The sequence below is a fragment of the Arachis stenosperma genome, chromosome 1 (assembly GCF_014773155.1).
Source record: "Arachis stenosperma cultivar V10309 chromosome 1, arast.V10309.gnm1.PFL2, whole genome shotgun sequence".
NCBI classification, from domain to species: domain Eukaryota; kingdom Viridiplantae; phylum Streptophyta; class Magnoliopsida; order Fabales; family Fabaceae; genus Arachis; species Arachis stenosperma.
In genome coordinates this window covers 1,902,766-1,922,829 of record NC_080377.1, presented here as the reverse complement: position 1 = coordinate 1,922,829, position 20,064 = coordinate 1,902,766, and the positions used below count along the sequence as shown (strand labels likewise).

Sequence of the window (20,064 nt, the reverse complement as noted above, 5' to 3'; positions counted from 1 at the left end):
AGGATTTTGATATTTTTGTCACATGAAATTTATTTTTTATGGGTATAATATCAATTTTTTTGTTTAATGGGTACTTTGGTCAGTATTGACAACGTACTTGAGTACAAATGATTGTTTTTTCAAAAAGAATCCTATAACATTATATAAAGATAGGTTATTAAGAAAAGATAAAAATACATTTAAAATTCTATGGTATAATGCAAAGATAGAAGATTGTGTTCAAATTGTGTGGATTAGTCATTTAAAAGATGACCTGACATAATAGTAGAAAGCTAATAATACATCTAGAAATTATATATGTTGAATTCTGTTTTAGTATATTACTAATAGATAATTATTAGCCAATGAGTTATAGCTTAAATGACATAATCTTTCTATACTCAATTAAAAAGTTGCGGGTTCGAGTCTCTTATCTTTGGTATAAAAAAATCGATAATTATTAATTATCAACTTTATATAAAAATAACTGCATATGAGTTTTACAACCTACAAAAGTCAGTTTTAAAACGATACTTTAGTCTTCTTATTTTATCTTCTTAACAAGAATAAAAATATAGTTAAAGCGTGTATTTATGCTCTCACTAATAAAACTAGTTTTTATTGAATTTGAACAAACTTAATTACCAAAAAAATACCAAAAAAACTTAAATATATAGCAAACATTAAATTAAATAATATTAACTTAAATGTGTAGCAAGCATTACATTAAATAATATTAACCTAGAAAATATAATATGTATATATATAAGACATAAAATTAGCGTTTTTCTTTTTTTTTCCCTGCTCTTTAGACTGCATTCTCTAAAGAAGAGGAGTGCATGCAGGCATAATGTTAAAAACAGTTATATCTTAATTAGACTTGATTAAATATTTTATTTGATAGTAAAATTTTATTCTTATTTGAATAAGTTAAATCAGAGATAAATTTGATCATTAATTTTTTTTTCATTTTTTAAAATCTTTCGGTCATTTATGAACAAAAACAAAAACGCACAAATCGTAGAATTACCGTTTTTCTAAGAAAACGCCTCATTTTTTTAAATTATATTTATAAAAAATCATATCAAAACCCGATATTTTTGAAAATATATATCTAATATCTAATTATTTTTATCATATTTCTATATCTTTTAAAATCTATTTGCCATTCTTATATTTTAGATTATTAACTATATGAATTTTGTAATATTATTTCAGTAATTTATTTACTTCAAAGGGAATATTTTATGCAGCTAGGAAAACACATTCAAACCCTGCTATTCCATTGTTCTTATATAAATACATGAGAACTGGACAGTTAAAAACATAAAATCCTACTTTCTGCTCATCTGCGCCTAAATTTTTCAACGGTTTAATACTACTTTCTCATCTGTGTGAACAGCTCTGGTGGTTTACTGCCTCCGACTGCACCAAAAGGAGAAAACCCACCCCTTCCTTGGTTGCTGAATGCCCCAAAACCCCCAGTTCCTGGAGCAGCTCCTGCAAATCCACCAGTTGATGAGGCAGCACCAAAGCCGCCACCAGAGGAAGCAGCACCAGCAAATCCACCAACAGGAGAAGTGAGTCCAGAGAATCCACCACCTGTGGAAGCAACACCAGCAAAGCCTCCACTTGACGCTGCTATGCCACCAAATCCTGCACCTGTTGATGTTATGCCAGCAAAACCTCCAGCAGCCGATGCTCTACCAGCAAACCCTCCACCGGTGGCAGCAGTTGGAAAACCACTATTGGAATTACTTCCAGCAAATCCGCCAAAACCACCGGGAGCTGCAAAGCCACTTCCAGGCAAAGCACCACCAAGCTGTCTTGATTGTCCGAAAGTACCAAGGACTGATCCAAGAACCTGTTGGCCAGATCCAATTTGTGCTGGCTGCCCAAACGCACTTGGAGTTGGTGTTGGACCAGTTCCCCCAGCACCAAAGCCACCAGAGAATGCACCTGTGTTTGTCGACTGGGCGGATGTAGATGACTGAGAACTTGGGAATGTAAAGGATGCAGGTCGAAACAACTCCCCGCTAGGAGGTGAGAATGTAAATGACGAGCTTGGCAAACTTGTTGCTACATTACCAAAGGAACCTCCAAATGGGTTTTGTTTGGGCACAGATGAATTAGGGATTGGACTAGTCCCAAACCCACCGAGGCTCCCAAAATTCAGTTCAGTCGTGTTACCAGTCTCAGGAGCTTCTTCATCCATCTCATCCTCATATGAAAGACCAGAATCCATACCCCCATTTTTGCTACTCGGAACATTAGCAGATGTAAGGAAAGAAGTCGAAAGCTGCATAGATCCATTGGATGATGGCTGCTCTGGTAGAGAAACTGGGACTACATTGGGTCCAGAACTTGCAACATTTCCCGAAGACTCCTCACCAGTAGGAGTGAGATTTCCAGAAGGTCCATCCTTCAATTCAGACTCACGTGTTTGAGGTTCACTCAGCTGAGGGGTCATCTCTGCAGCAGCATCTAAATCTGTATTTAAATTAGACACAGAAGCTGGCCGAATCTCTGACTTAAGTGACTCTGAGGTTGAATTCAAGCCAGACGTAGTAGTTGAAGAGAACACTGCATGTTTAAGGCCCTGATCAGATAAGACAGAAGCTCTTGCTGAAGTAGTTGACATAGTGCTATTAGAGTTTATGCTGGTGTCTGAACTAGCCAAAAGTCTGCTTAATGGCACTGACACTGGAGCTGGAGACACTGCTGCAGATGAGATGGAAGATGACAATAGCGAAGCTGATAATGGTTTAATAATTGGAGGTGACGGAGATTCACATGAACCAGATGTAGGCAGTTCAGAAATATTTTCATTGGGTCGGCTTTTAGTAAAATTGAACTCAGTAATCTTTCCAAGGAAGGTTGATGGTGCTGATATAGCAGATGAATGTGACTCCAAGGATGAAGAGTCGTCTTTTTTCCAGGATTCAGAAGTAAATGCACTTGAAAGTTTGTTTCCCATTGTAGCACTAGTAGCCATTGTTATTTTACTCATTGTACTTGGCATTTCAGTAGATTTAATTAGGAATGAAGGTTTTTCTGTGTTAGAAAAGGAAAGAATAGAGGATTTTTGAGGTGTTTTCGAATTCAGTATTGATGTATTATCACTGTTGGAGAATAAATTAACTCTTGGAACATCCGATTTTTCGGAAGCAACATTTTTGGTTTCTGTGTAACTACCAGGCATCATTGCAGCTGGCGATTGTGATACAGGCCAAGAGGGAACTGCTGAAGTGATATTTTGTAAAACACGGGGTTTGGACTCTGAAACTTGTGTGGGTGCTTGGAGGCTACCAGTCCATTTAAATGCCTGCTCTGAACCCTGTTTGAGTTCAACGGGGGAATCCAGAATTCCTGCTGTATGTGTATTTTGTAGAGAAAGACCAAAGTCAGACAGCATGATGAATAGTATGTCAGATTAACTATTAATCGAATACCTAGAGGGAAAAAAAAGGATAAACAATTAATCTCAATTCACCTTTCATTTTAGTTGCAGGGAAAGCAATTGAAGGTGTTCCCACATCTGATTTTTGAGAAGCAGATTCTGTCATCATAGAAGTTTGAATCTTTTCTTTCTTCAATGAAGAGAATGATCCATTCCGGTTTGGTTTCTGCGGTTCTTTTAACAGCATCCTTTTGATTGTGGTTTTAGGTGGTTCAAAGGAGGCCCAACTCTGCACCCAAGTTGTTAAAACCCACATCATAACCATTAATAAATGCAATATATCCATCAGAACATTCTATCATATAGATCCCATCCAAAAAAAGAAAGACACGGAAAATTCTGCATCCAACACTAATTTTAAAATTTTAGACTTTTGTTGCTTGTTTTACATGTGTCTTTCCTTTTAGTAGAAATTCTTTTTTCCATCAAGAATTTCAGCAGTGCGAGATAAAAAGTAAAATCAAATCTTTACCCACAGCAATTAACTGAGCAGCATTAACCAATCTGCTTGCTTAATTGTGTGGCATAGATGTATGATAAAACTGAACCAACCAGTAACTGACTAATACCTGGTCAAGTGAGTCTCTCCTCCTCCTAGCCGTTTCTGGTTCACAACTCTTCATAGCACTGGTTTGAATTCTTTTAAATTGATCTTTCTTAGAAGTCGAACCAGAGACAAGCTGCTTAGCTAAAGGGGTCCTCACATCTTTCATGGCTGGAGAGCCAAAGGAATTGTCAAACGAAATTCCTATTGTTTCAAATAACTCTCTCACATTCTTTTGTTCCTTAGGTAGAGAGCTTAAACTCAATGTTGTCATTTGTTTAAAAAGACATTCAGAGAGATTCTCAGCAGCTACAAGTTGTGAACTAATTGCATTATGTAGACTATGCATTGACTGAATGTGTCTGCAAAGAGGAGAGAAAAAAAAGGGAATTATAATTTAGTAAAACAAAACACAGAAAAGGTCAAAGTCTATAGCATTTATACCTATCCATATAGTTTATTATTCATCATACCCAGTTTATTTGTTTATTTATCTACTAGTAAATCAATACTTAGCATAGAGAGAGAAGAATAATCAGTGTGTTAGATTTACAAAAATAAGACCAAAATAGACTCTACCAACAACAAAATAGACCCCCCAACAACCACCAAGATACACAAATGCAGTAAGCCAGTAACCCTCTTTGACCACTCTGAGGCTTGGTTTGGTAAAACTTTTACTTTTTAAAAGTTGCTTATGAAAGCTGTCTTTCAAAAGCCAGCTTTTTAAAAGCTCTGTACCTGCGTTTGGTAAAATCAAACTAAAAATGGCTTTCGATAAGCACAAGCACCATAATTGCGTTTAGTAAAATAACTTTTAAAAGTAAAAAGGACCATAATAGACATAGATATAATAAAGAATAATTACTCTTTTTGTACTAATAATTAATAAGGAAAATTTTGGATATTTATTATTTTATAGGGTTATATTAGATATTTTAATTTTGATAAGTACAAGCCAACTTTAAAAAGCTTCCCCTTAGGTGCTTTCAAAAGCATCCTATTAGGGATTTGGTAATTATGGGGTGCTCAAAGTCCCACTTCGAGTAGTATGGGATGCTTGATGTTGTATATAAGGAGAGTGGTTCTTCCCCTTTAACAGCTAGCTTTTAAGGTGTGGTTTCCCACTTTCCTTAGATACTTAACAATGGTATCGCCATAGAAAGGGCTACCTATAGGCTGGATTAAGGTGAATACCGAATACTGATAGACCGTAAGGTGTGGTTTCCCACTTTCCTTAGATACTTAACACATCCCTAGCTTTTAAAAGCTACAAACATAAGCACGTGAGCTTTTAATTTACCAAACACAAAACGAGGTGCTTGTGCTTTTGAAAAGCACAAGCTCCTCTCCGAAAAACTTTACCAAACCAAGCCTGAATCCACATGAGGAACACAGTTAGAGCAGACACATGCGCAAGGAGACTAAAAAGACAGATGAGACATGCAGTCATGCAGAATGTGAAGCAGGCAGGAGTTTACTTGATATCTAAGCTTATCTGTATATAAAGGAATTGTACTACAAAATACCTAAGGAAAATGAGGAAATGGATACAGAAGAAAACCAACATATCTACAATTGAAGTTGTGTATACCTGTTAAGTGGATTAAGTATAATGTAAGCTCTAATAGTGGCTACAAATTATCATACCTAGGAGGTCCATATCTATTTTGACAAGCTCCATGATCTATATTACGGCCACCATATTGACTGAACTTGTTCAGTTCAAGGCCATTGAAGTGCCTCTCCAGTTCAATTAATTGATATGTCAAATCCTGAAACAATTGCACAAAATTGTTAAATGCTAGGCATCATGAATCCCTTATTGGAAAAATATCACCAATACCTGATTCAGAGTCAAAATATGTTGTCGCTTTAGCTCTAGTTCTGAATTCAGCTTTTGGCGATTCCAGAGGTCCCAATATCGGCTATCAGCAGCTTGTTTATATATGCCTTCCATGTATATTTTTCGTGCCACAACTGTCATCCAACAAGATAACCATTTAAGTAAAAAGAATAACAGGTTTTTAATGAAAAGGAAAGACTAGATGTGTTAGAATATCCAAATATCATTGTCGGAGAATATAGTACTTATCTTTCTAACTAATGTTATTTATCACTTGTTTAATTGTTTCATTATGGTGAATATAGTAACTAATGCTATAATGAATTGGACCTGTGTTTTGCCTTTTGCAATACATCACTAATATCAATATCTGATTACCCTATTGCTTATTTCTCTCCCTGACTACTACCAACTTAAAGCCTTGAACAACCTGATATATTCAAGGAATCAATGGCAAATTACAATTACCCCATCTTGAGATATATTGATTACACTTTACTCCCTCTAGTTTAAAACGACGCATACCTCCCTTAATTCATTTGGAGACAACATATTGATCTCCATTAAAATTTTATTATTTTTTTTAAATAAAAAGCATGTAAGATGACTTCTTTACATTACTCTTGAAATCCTATAACTGCACCATTGATACACTCTTTACTGTTATACATAAAAAAGTAAATACAAAAAGGACAAATAAAAACAGATGAAAGGGAAAAATACAATACGCATCTGCATGTAAACATCACCTTGTATGGTTTTATTAAGTAGATAATGAACCTCCTCAACATGTTCTTCCATTTGGCACTGCATAGTGAAGCACAGACATTTGAAAATGAGCCACCTCAAAAAATATGAACGAAATAAAAAAGAAACAGCACCAACAAGAACAGAACAGAAAAAGAGCAAGGGAATACCTAATGAATATAAAAAACATCAAAATAAAACCCCAATAGTGAAAAGAAACGGGTTATTTATGCTAAGCTTCCCTAAAGTCCAGTCTAGTCATTTCTAGAGCTTCTTGAGTCTTGATGTTTATGAATATCTCAACAACTGCTTCATGTATGTGTTTAATATAAGTAAAGCAATTGTTGAGATATTCATAAAGATCAAGACTTAAGAGAGAGGGCAAACTTGAAGATACCATCAGTGACCCTCTCTCTGATTTTGGAGTTGAGATATATCTTAGTAGCTAGATTTTCCATTAGGAAATTATTGCTCCCACTGTGGATTGTGAATTTAGGACTACCAATTTAGCTTGAAGAAAGAGACTGCGCTCATATTTATGGCAGAGTTGAAATTCTTGCCACGAATGTGATACAAGCACCAACCCATCCCTTTTTGTTTAAGTTTTCAATAACATACAAAATTTAATGACGTAGAATTAATATTCACAATATTTCCATTGTAACCAATGTATTAGATTAAAGCCTGAGTTTCATAGTATAGTACAATTTATAGAATAGTTCCATCGTGTACAATGTTTTAAGTCATCTATTTGTTGAATTTTGAAGACAAAAACAGGATCAAGGACCAACTGATCTAGCCTAAAAATATACATGACTGTAGAAAGATCAAATAAACACAATTAAAAATTATTAATAACCCCATCAAGTGGGAAGAGGTTTTATTATTGTAATATTGCTGTGGTATATAATCAGGATCTCTACAGCACTTTAAAAAATAATCTGTATTAAGTCAATACCATAATACAAGTAAAAAATTAAACATTATATTATCCACAACAAGAGATGTCATGGAAAAGATGTTATTGTAACAGGAAAGGTGAAAAAAAATAGAAAGGAAAGAAATATCACCGTCCAAAATTTGCAATTTCTAGATAAGGTCTCCATGCCTTGCTCCACTGCTTCAATTGAACTTTTTAGTGACTTAGTGCAAGCATCTTTAAATCCACCAGCCTCTTCTATCGACCTCAACAGCAGATCCAGTTCTTTTGTCATCTCATTGATCTAGAGAAAAGAATAAAAAGAGAAAAATTAAAACATGGAACAGAATTGCATAAGAGTTCCTGTCTTTTCTCCTTCTAAATCCTTTCTACTCATCTAATAATAAAGTAAACTAATAGCAGAGGAAGAAAAATATGGAACTCAGTCTAGATTCTTCTTTTGGCACAAGTGGCAAGATGGAAAGAGCAATTAAGGGCCTCTCGTTTCCACTTTGCTTCCTATTTTCATCTTTCAGTTTTCTTTTTCAGAATTTTATGAAGAAAAAACTTAGATATAGTGAAAACATATAATCCTCTAAAGTGTTCACATTTTTCTTCGGAAAATTCTGAAAATAAAAACATCAAACATGAAAACAAGAAAGAAAACAAAAAAACAAAAATGAAACAGGCCTTAACATACTCTCATCAGTACTACCCTGTCAAATATGAAACTATGAAACATTTTCAGAAATAATACATTGCTAAACGGCTTTGATAAATCAGAGTTTGAGATCCCAAGTATTGATGAAGTTCCATGCTGCTCATTAGAAGGATGAAATTTCCGAGTAGAAGACTTGCCAGCTGTTGCATTTCCATTCAAAGACAAATGTGAGGAAAATGCTGAGACTGGTTGTGTATTTGCGGATCTTATTGTAGTAACTTGTTCTGTACTTTGAATAGGCCTAACGGCAGAATTGTCCTGTACAAGAGAGGGTTTTTGATCGATGCTTCCAGGAACTTTGGTACTGTGAACATTTGTACTGCCCTTAGTATATATTTGACTTTGGTAACCCACACCACCAATAGGGCTTGACGTTGAAAATGAGGAGAAGTCAGATCCTTTTGGAATTGAAGATGTTTCACTAGGTGAATGATGAGAAGGTCTCTGTGAGTCCCATGGACTGTTTGTATTCCATGGAACCTTAGACATCACAGTAGTTTTCTGTGAAGTGTTATTATGTGACAAAACAGGAGTAGCAGAATGAGTGTTTGTCATAAAAGAGCCAATATTTGATCCAAGTGCTGCAGGATTTTGATCTAAGTTTGCCCGTTGCTCAAAGGTAGATGCACTATTACTATCAGTGGCATGGTTCAGATGAACTACATTTTGAACTGTTTGCTTAATATTAGACTTCAAATTTGACAGTGACTCCACCTCTGGGTGCTTAACAAAATGTTCAGTTTTTGCCACTTGCTTAGAATTGGCAATAGCCTTGGATTTCTGATTCTCACTTGCTTCATAAGCCTGCACATAATTATTATCAAAATTGTCATTAACTGAGACCCAACAGTCAATGCAATAACTCTTCTGTTTCATATCCAAAAGTTGAAGACCAAAAACACCTGATCTGATTCCTCTTTCTGAAATCCATGAGCAACAGTGGAAGGATCCTCCACAGGTAGCTTCAAAGAAGCATCTCCCTCAATGACAGCAGGAACATCAGCTGAAACTTCACGGCCTGCAAGACTAAAAACAATTCCTTCTCAACATTTTATTTGAAAATTGCATGTGGAGAAAAATCTATACAGCTGACAAAATAGAAAACATACTTCAAATAACATACCTAGCAACATGGAACAAAACAAGTTTTCCATCTAATGTAAGACATATGAGAACACAATGTGGTGAGAGCTCTTTCCTTCCCTCCACACCAATTTCAACTCCCACTTTCTGATATATTGATGCCTTATCAATACATAGACCCAAGAGCAAATTATCATCACCATTTTCTGAAAACGAAAGTGCATTAGGACTTCCATAAAATATAATTTATACTCACCAAGTAAATATAGAACTTTTCATTTGTGTTGTGTGCACGTGCGAAAGAGAGAGAGAGGGGGGGTCAAGAAAGCATATGATTGCGTTTTTAGGGGTTTTCTACAATCCTGAATAGATATGGAGAAACTGGATTTCAGGAAGCCTATCCTCTCTTCAACTTTTGGATGCAACTGTCTCGATGAAATAAAAGCCCAACAGACAACTTTTCCTGGATTATTATGGCTGAGTTTGGATCTCACAAAGTTACACAAAAGTTTCGCCATCTTTTCCATTAACTCCTTAGTCTATCAAATATTTTCCCCTAAAGACGCCTCCTTAGGAACTTCCATTATCTCAAGAACTCACGATACAGAGGTCACTAAATTTGCTTGATTCTATTTATGTAAAAATGACTTTCTACTTTCGTTGGGGAAAAAAGAAACCAAAAAAAAAGGCATAAGAATATGTATTTCCATTAATTGATATTTGCCTTTTCTGATGGAAACAAAAGAGGTACCATAAAAAGAAATGAGTTTGGAAGTACCCTGAAGCTCAATTCTTGGAACACAATTATCCCTTTCAATATCAACAAGCACAGCTTCATTCTTATAATCATCCACTGACCAACCTACTAACATAATGTGCTGATCCGTATTCTTCTTGTTGCCATGGATTGCAAGCTCGCTATAGTTATTCAAAAAGTAAAAAATTAAAAATTAGAAAAAATCAAGTTCATTTCCAATATAATTCTTCATATAAATAAACTATCATTCAAGGCATGATATTGATGACCATCAAATAAGTTTTAATCAAGAGTAAAATATAACTTTATCCCTTTATAGAAAGCATTATTATGTTTCACTCGCCTCCTTTATTTCTAAAGGATACTCTTCAGTCTTCACCACTTCTTTACAACATTGAAATAAGCTACAATTCATCTATTTTCAAATGTGACATTTTTTTGTGTGAAAAAAAAAAGAATTTCATTATGACGACAAGGATAATACAAATTGGGGGATAAGGGATCTCTTATAAAATGAAAAGCAAAAAACAAAAGATTTATGTATAAAGCATAGGTTTCCAATCTCTCAACATGTTCAAGAGGGAAGTCCCCATAAATATCATGACCTACACCAACTAGATGCTAAGTGTCTAATTCTATCAAAAAAAAACATGCTTGTCAGAAAATCTGTTATTTTGACATTATAACATGTTGATATATTTATATGTATAATTTAATTTTGAAATTATAATTATAATAAGAAAAATTGTACTTATAAATTAGTCAATGTTGTACCTTTGTATTTTGTCAACTATTAATTAGAATGTTAATTTATATATTTTATGGTAAAATAAAAAAATTCTTGTTACAAAAAGAAATGTTTATAAACACTCATAATTCTGCAGAAAAATGTTAAAGACAACAAGGAATCTATTTTCAAAGCAGAATATCAAGTCCAATAAACCTAGATCAGGCAACAAATAAAATTCTTATTTTATTTTGTAACAGTTGGAACTGTGTTCAAAAATAGACCTAGATTTGGTTTTAGCCAATGTAGGCTAAAGCAAAATGAAGCTTCTTATTATATCTTGAGATATCTATAATGTCAGGATGACAACATACATAAATCTTATGCATGCTTAAAAACCAAATAGTAAAAGCAATAAAGAGCTTTCATGTTATGAAGCTTTAACATGTATTCAAAACGAGGGAAATAAGGGGTGAACGGAGTGTCAAGCCATGAAATGCAAAACAATTACCATTGTTCTAGGTACACCAATAAAAGGTAGGGTCCACTTCCAAATGGTACAATGTCATCAATAAGTCCTAGGTAGATATCAGAGAAAGATTGGACAACAAATTCAGAACAACCCTGAAAGAAAAAAGAAAAAAAATGTTTAATGCTGCATGTAAAATCAAATGCAAGTTCCTTTGGTTATTACAGCATCCATACGAATGCATTTTTATTTTTATTGCATAACCAGTTAGGGACTAACAACTAAAGGAGTACCAGTATAGGAATTCACATCAAAATCCATTTAGTAGTTAGTATAGGGACTAAAACCAAATCCATAAACACACGGGGCTAAAAGCAAGTTTTAATATTAAAAAATATTAGTTGAGTACAACTACAACTGAAGATATTTCCATCATGGAAAACTAATTATAGTGACATTAGGTACTAGTTTAAGATGTATAATTTGAGATTTGAAGGAGAATCACTCTCTTGATCATTTGATAAATGATCAACCAAATTCAGTTCCCAGCCAAAGAATCAATTCATTTAAGCTGTTGAGCAAGGGCAAACAAATGCATGTCCAGCAAAAAATTTACTAATAGGTAATAGCTAAAAAAAAAGAGGTCTAGATACATTATCATGAAAGAATGCTAAAGTGCAAATATTTATTTTACCAATAACCAAGCAATATTATAAACAAATTCACTTTTAGTGAAAGCATGCAATCATTCTCAAGATCCAGCAAATGTAAATTTAATACATATGGTGAGGTATAGACATGAATAGGTAATAAATGCATGATACCAAAAAGCAAATGCAAGAATTTTACACTTACAGCCCTAATTTCACCATTTCTACTTCTAATAACTTGGAGAAGATAATTCTCCTCCTTGCCATCTTCAGTAAATTGCAAGCATCCAATTATAATGGAATCAGATCGAACACACTTGACAGAATCCACTGGTACATCTCAAAGAAAAGACTTTATGTTAGACGTTCTGCATAGCAAAGAAACAGCACCATGTATTGAATTTTCAACACCAAAATCCAAGCAAAAAATAAAATGGGGAAGTGCATTTCTTATTGACACTTCCTAATAGTGTAATACCAACTTTTTAATTACTTCTAAAAATAGGATAAAGTATATTTTGTGTTCTTGAAGTTTAGCAAAAGTTTCAAAAATACCCTGAAGTTTTATTTTATCCCAAAAGTTTTCGATTTGCATCAAATATATCCCCGATAGCTAAATTTTCAAAAAATTTAAGACCAATCCAACAAAAATGTATGAAAATTATGCTTGATTTGCTTGTGTTGAAGGTTGTTCTTATGAAATTATTATTGAATTGGTCCTAAATTTTTTGAAAAATTAGCGGCCAGGAATATATTTGATGCATATCGAAAACTTCTGGGACAAAATTGAAAAAATAAAACTTAGTAGTATTTTTGAAACTTTTGCAAAACTTCAGGGACAAAAAATACTTTACCCTCTAAAATATTTTTCTATTCACGTCAAACCAACAACAAAACATTATCCCACTAGGTGGGGTCAGCTACATGAATCAAACGATGTCATTACGTCCTATTACGTATCATGTTTGTAGTGAGACCGGTTACACATAGATCCCCTTTGACCACCACGTGTATGGTTTTCTTGGATCTTACTCTACTTTTCGCCACCTGTCTATATTCTATCTGATCCATTTTCCTAACAAGATGTTTTGCTGATATTCTTCCCACATATCGAAACCACCTAAGACGAGATTCTACCATCTTTTCTATAGGAGCTACTCCAACATTATCTTATATTTGCGTTCCTTATTTTGTCTATACGTGTATGGCAACTCATCCATCTTAGCATCCTTACCTCTGTCACACTCAATTTATGTTCCTGCTCACTTTTTGTGGTCCAACACGTTGTTCCATATAATATAGTTCAGTCTAATGGCAATGCGATAAAATTTGTCATTAAGTTTTAATGGTATCTTTTTGTCGGATATAAAATCAGACGTACTTTGACCAACCAGCTTGATTCCTATGTTGTACTTCCTAATTTCTGCATTATTTTGTCTGATACCCCCAAGATACTTAAAATGTTTAACTTGTTGTAGAATGCTATCTCCAAATTTTACTTCTATGTTAGTGTTTCCCCCTCTCGACCAAACTTACATTCCATATAATTCGTCTTATCGCGGCTTATGCGCAAACCACACACCACGAAAGCTTCTCTCTATAAATCTAGCTTCTGATTTAAATCTTGTCATGATTCTCCCATAAGGACGACATCATAGGCAAAAAACATGCACCATGGCACGAGTTCCTGAATATGCTCAATAAGCACTTCCAAAACTAATGTTAAAATATATGGACTTAGAGTTGAACCTTGATGCAATCCTACACCAATGGGAAAATCCTCTGTTACACCAAATTGAGTCTTCACACTAATTGTAACCCCATCATACATATCCTTAGTTACACGAATATATGCAATCCTTACATTCTTCTTTTCCAAAACCTTCCATAGGGCTTGTCTTAGTATCTTATTTTATGTTTTTTTCAAATCAATAAACACCATATGTAGATTTTTTTTTAATTACTCCGGTGTCTCTCCATCATTTTCCTTAGCAAGTATATAACTTCTATGGTGGATCTACCTGGCATAAAATCAAACTGGTTTTCCTAGACCTTTGTCTCCTGTCTCAACCTCCGTTCTATCACTCTCACCCATAACTTCATGGTACGACTCATAAGTCATGAGTTTGATCCCTCTGCAATTTCCACAATTTTATATATCCCCTAGAGACCAAAATGTTCTTACTCCACTCGTTTGGCATCTTGTATATTAAAATTTCATTGAAAAGTGTGGTTAAACCAATTGACGTCTTTTCCTCCTAAGGCATTCCAAACTTAAAGCAACATGGAAAACAGGGAAAAGATTAGAATAAAAAACTGGAGGTATTTACATGTATAAGTCTAAAACCAATATGTTTCCCCGCTGTATTTTCTTATGATGGCCTGGTCACACCGCGCCTTCATAGAATCCACCGGGTTGACCCCGAAGGCCGAAAAAGAATCCCTGGTTTGACCAACAAACTACGTGGGAGAAAGAAGGAAGGTTGTATAGGCCATCTTGGAAAGTGTCAAGTGCGGCCCATACAATACCAGGGGAGGTGAAGCAGAGGGAGCTGGCCATTGGGTAGAAGGGGGGGACTACCATAATTGCCCAAATGGGAAATGCGAGAACATCTTGATCGAAGGCTACCATTAATAAAAGATTGAATCAGCATTCAGCAGCTAGATTTTAATTCCCTCACTGCCGCTACTTTTTATTATGCTTGATTGCCTAAAACTGTAAATATATATTAATCTTGATCTCTGAGGAAGTAAGAAATAGACTAGTGACTTATAATTCCAATTGATTTAATGGCTTTGACATACTGTCCTTATGATTGAAACCTTGTATAATGAGAAAAAAAAAATAGAATAAAAAACTGGACGGATTTATGTATAATGAGAATCATCCAAAACTAATATGTTTTACCATAATAAAAGATTGAATCAGCAGCTAGATTCTGCTGCTTTTTGTTATGCTTGATTGCCTAAAAACTATAAATATATATTAAATCTTGATCTCAAGCTCAGAGAGCATGTATGAAAGAGTAGTGACTTATTTTTTCTAATCATATTCGTTTAATAGCTTTGGGATATTGTCCTTTTGATCGAATCATTGTTAATATATTTGTCAACAATTTAAATATTGAAAGTCAATAGCCAACATGAGCACATACACATATACAATATCTTAGTGTATTAAAAATAGAGAGATGAAGAGGAGAATGCAAACCTTTTATGCTACAATTCAGGTCAGAATCACCAATCCAGGATTTGAAAGATAACGAAATTGAAATCCATTCTTCAAACTTAACCGATAAAATACTTAGAACATTCCTCCTTGCCACAGCAATAAAGTTCCCTTTTATGCCCCAATCAACTTGAAGAAATAAATTAGAACAAGTAATTAGATTAGACATGAAAATAAGTATGCCATGAACCAAACGGAAGAGAGTGAAGAATCTTTGCAATGAAGATTCCCCAACAACCAGATAACAACTAAAATAATAACTGAAACTATGGTAGTGAAGCAAATAATGTAGCAGACTGAAATTAAAATTAACTCATACTGTCTAGCACTGGAATTTCACCCATCAAATCAATAAACACCAAATAGCAAATATTGATAATAAGGTGGCAAATAAAGTAGAGCAGAATAATGATAGTATCATACCAGCTTCAACAGAGTCCATCACACATTTAAGGGGAGAATTAACCTCTCCATAATATAGCACTCCCGTATTTGAAAGCACAACAAATGAATTTTCTGATGTTGTTATCCATCGCATGTCCTTGACGGTAGCCGAATCATTGAGTGAACAGGAAAAAGACTGCTTCACTTCCTGGTTAATGATGATACAATAAAAAACAGATTGTCATTACAAATTAAAAAATCATAAACAGGACAAACACTAAGAATAAGGAAACTTTGAAAGAGCAAAAGTAGCCAATGTCCCAAACTAACATTTCTACTACAGAAACCCCATCAAAAAGCTAAACCAAAACACTCAGGCAGTAGTGTTAGCATCTAGCAAATTCTTGTGTAAGCTATTTTTTCTAGGGATAGGGATAATCTTTCAACCAACAAGAGACTGAGAGAGTACATGAGACTTCAGGCTGGACATGATCCTAGTCTAATAATAAATCAAGTGTTAAGAGAGAAAAATTTTCTAGGGACTGCGAAGTCACACTAGGAGATAGCTAAACCAGTTGCTAATGTTTCTGGTTGAGGGTGGATGCTAAGGAGAGATCAAGGAGAAATGTTACAAACCTAGAGATTGAGTGGTGTCAACTGAAGGACACAAAATAATACCTATTTAAAAGAAATCTATAAAAGGGATTCTTGGAAGTGCCAACATTCTAAGGGAAGAGATGACTAATTAGGAAGGGAGCAAAAGTGATTCTTGGATTACCAAAGGATCCCCTTACCAATGGCATCACCAAAAGGATTTGTTGCCGTAAATGCCATTGTCAGAATTGCTTTAGGTTTTGGTGCAGTTTTTTTTTTGTTTGTTTTCTTTTTTTGGGGGGTGGGGGTTCTGTTCTAGAAAAAAGAAAGGAGCTTATTAAGGTGGAGATTAAATACATATTAAAGAGGATAAAGTATCCGCCTAAGCAAAGAGCCAAAAAAAATGGAAAGCATAAATCATCTTGATAAACTAAGAAAGCTTCCCATGCCATCCTATGTGATATTGAACCCCTGTCTAAATAAATGAAACCGTGTTATAAATATATACAGAAAGCATAATTGTATCCCATTTCAAGCAATGTGCTAAAGAAACCTTATCAAAACGAGCGTTCAGCTGCAACCAAATGTATATTCAATGCAAAATTTGGCCTCCTCAATTCTATTAAAAAACATGAAAAATAAATCATGCAAACTGCTCAAGTAACCTAAAACACGCGACACTCGCCATAAATTCCACATAAGATGTGCTTATAAAGAAACAAAAGTATGTAATGATGTAAGAACATGTGAGAAACATATTCTAAGCAATCAATAGATGTTATACACACATAAGAAGAGCCTTGTTCCTATAGCAAAAGAAATTCTTGTAGGACAAATGCAAAGAGCACACTAGAAAATAAAGTATCATCAAAGAAAAACTCAAAATAATAAATAATAATACTAAGAGGATAAAAAGCCTGCAACAACAGCACATCATTAATTAACTCTATTAAATGCCAGAGTGGAAATACAAGGTCTGTATGTCTTTCTTTCAATAATCTGAGAGCTTAACTAGCCTCAAGATGAGACGGGGTCTGGGGTCATCATAACAATAGTAGAATATTAGTCAACTGTAGTTTTTAATACATTGCTATTGACTATTTCTACAATTCCTCATTGATTAGCTATTGCACTTAATTTAATCTTTACTAAAATATACAATAAGGTGATACAATATCCTAATGACTGTTCCAACAAACTGCAAGCTACTAACAATGATCATGCAAAAGCCAGAGTTGTTCAGAATATATTAAAAACTTCAGGCACCAAAAATTAGAGAATGCATTACAAGCTTGCCAGAGGAACAGAATATCAAATGAAATGCATTATGATGACAATGGAGAAGTCTCAGCAAAAACAACATATCAAGAAGAGATAGGGGAGTTGTAAAGATGGATATTTTTTGTTGATGTGTGACTTAAAAAAAAGAAGAAAAATAAAAACAAAGACAAAGGAACGAAAGAAAACAGCAGGGCAGGGATACAAAACCCTAACCCATCTCTTGAGCAAGAATTGGCTCGACTTCCATAGGTGGATTAATCAATCTACTGCAATTCCATCATTCTGCGCTCCCAACTTGGCCATCACATCTGCAACTCAATTAGCATCCCGCTGAATGAGAGAGAACTGAATCATCCAATTAGCTTTCAACTTCAGATAAAAAATCTGCTGGATCAAATCCCTCTCCTCATGCTCTTGCGGGATTTTCCAGTGGTTTTCTGGATAGAAAGCATCTGCAGAGTCAGTCTCACACACAATAGCTGTCATCATTTGCTGGTAAGCCATGTATAGACCTCTTCAAACTGCCCAAAGCTCAGCTCGCAAAACCCCGTTGCCGAAAACAGGACCACAGCACCCAAAAACCCAGTTGCCAGAGCTATTCCGCAACACACAGCCAAAGCCAGCACAGTTCTCATCCATAAAGACACTCCCATCACAATTTAACTTAGCAAAACCTTCCTCAGGTCCAGTCCAACTCGATAGATAATACTAAAGCTTATGTCACACTTTGGGGGGATCTTTTATGGGGAAATGCTAGTTGTATGTCTAGCATTTCTTCATTTCCCAAACCTCTCGTCCAAAAATTTTCAAGTTTCAATTTTTTGGTAATAGCATATTAGAGACCAATCAAATATTTGGGTTTCAGGAACCTACAAAGCCATTTGGGCACTTCCCCCAACAAAACTAGAATGCTTAAACAAATAAATAAGAAAAAGTAGTGTTTTCACACTCTGGCATAGCTAGGTATAAAGTAGTTCTGGATACAGAAAAAGATAAAAGTAGGCATCCAAATACATCAACATTTAGCATAATGATAACAACAACAAAATGATGGGGAAAAAAATACCTTATTCAAGAAATTAGGTACAGAGTAAAACCGTATGTCGCCGGAGACCGAAGCTGCCAAAGTTGAGTTATCCGTGGAAAGAGCCAAACAGTGAACCCTACCAATAGAGACATCAACGAGACTCAGCTGTTGTACAAGAGAACCACTCCCCTTCTCTTTAAATTCGTTTGCCGAATCAATAACGTCCTTCGTCCTTACAACAAAGAACCCTAAAAATAAAAATAAAAACCTAAATTAACAACAGTGAGGACCAAAAACATTACCAGAAATGAAGTAAACTAGGATATTTACCCGAAGAATGAGCGACGAAAACGAGACGGAAGCGTTCGGAGACTGCAAGAGGCTGAGAAGGAAGGGATTCAGGGTCGTAGTTGGAGTCTTCATCGGGCTTCAACGGTACGGACTCGCCTATCTTGGAAAAGAAGTAATCCTTGGTACCAACTAGCTCGCCTTCGAGCTCGTCTTCTAGGTCGACTTTGATTGGTGGATCGGAAGTGCCCATAGTGTCTGATATGTACACTGTTAACAATGCCTAATGTACGGTTAGGTAGTTAATAAGCGGAAGCGAGTGCGCCCAAGTTTGCCGCCGCAACGAGAAGTAGCTGTTTAGAGTGGCGAAGTAGAAGGAAGGGAAGAGATGGCAAAGCAGAGCGGCAGAGTCAGGAGGAACGAAGCTATCGACGAGAAGCTTCGCTGGAGGAGGTCGTAATGGGAGGGTTGGGTTGACGGCTGGTGGGTGATACTGGGTGGCGATGCGGCGGTGCAGACTGCTGAGTAGGGCAAAGAGGAGGTGAGTTTAGTGGAGGACGGGGAGAGGAGCGTCGAGATGCTGTGTTATTACTTGTTAGCGGGATGTTTCTTTTTAACGAGTGACGCCTCTTTTCGGCCTGACTTTTTCCATTATGGACAAGCTGCCCTCACAAATAAAAAATGACTAATTGACCCTTATCTTTTTCTTCGGCTAGACACAAGGTTCTAAAAACCATTCTGAACCGACCGGTCGAACCATGAATCGATGTAAAAACAAATCGGTCATATACCAAAATTGGAAGATTTAAAAATCGCTATTTGACTGTCAAACTGATCCTGATAGTTGAGGCCATGCTTAGTACTACATGGTGGAGGTTGTGCATGGCGCTGGCCAAAGGTCTGCATGAGGCTAGGGCTACGCAAAAGGATTTTGTGATTGCTGTGGAGGCGGTGATGGAAGTGGGATATAGTAGCCTTCAGAGTAAGGGACGGGGGGCATACTGGTGCATCTAAGGCTGAGGCTGAGGTAGTGGAGCAAAAAGTGGTGACAGCTGAGGACGGAATGACGTGAACAATAGTCCACTGACGGAGGCATCACATACTGGTACCCAGTCGCATGTCTGCCCCGTATGACGAGCCAGCTCCTGGCGAGATTTGTGGCATCCAAGCTGAAGTATATATGGGTGCAGAAGAATGATGAAACTGTCCGATACTCTGATTTGCGAGGCGTGCATTGAGGCCTAGTTAGCAGTATGAAGTTGGAATGCATCCTCGAACCCTATCTCCTCAACTATTTGCTCCCCCTGATAGCTGCTGGACAGCCTGATATCATGCTAACTGGGTGGTGAAGTGTCCTAG

General features: G+C 35.7%; 1 protein-coding gene across 2 annotated transcripts; it reads right to left on the bottom strand.

Moving 5' to 3' along the window:
* Positions 1 to 1,170: 1,170 nt before the first annotated feature.
* LOC130963019 (nuclear pore complex protein NUP214) lies at positions 1,171 to 19,273 on the bottom strand. Of its 2 annotated transcripts, none has more exons than XM_057889172.1 (17): positions 18,748 to 19,273; positions 18,457 to 18,665; positions 15,555 to 15,723; positions 15,114 to 15,260; positions 12,108 to 12,232; positions 11,295 to 11,407; positions 10,078 to 10,217; positions 9,340 to 9,505; positions 9,119 to 9,242; positions 8,253 to 9,020; positions 7,647 to 7,799; positions 6,579 to 6,636; positions 5,830 to 5,963; positions 5,634 to 5,758; positions 4,009 to 4,345; positions 3,473 to 3,668; positions 1,171 to 3,351 (listed from the first exon to the last, which is right to left on the bottom strand). In XM_057889172.1, the coding sequence occupies exons 1-17, from the start codon at positions 18,956 to 18,958 to the stop codon at positions 1,358 to 1,360; spliced, it is 5,169 nt and encodes a 1,722-aa protein (XP_057745155.1). In that variant the 5' UTR covers positions 18,959 to 19,273; the 3' UTR covers positions 1,171 to 1,357. The 2 variants fall into 2 exon arrangements, with proteins under 2 accessions (XP_057745155.1, XP_057745160.1); XM_057889177.1 differs by having other exon boundaries at positions 1,171 to 3,348.
* Between the last annotated feature and the right edge of the window lie 791 nt (positions 19,274 to 20,064).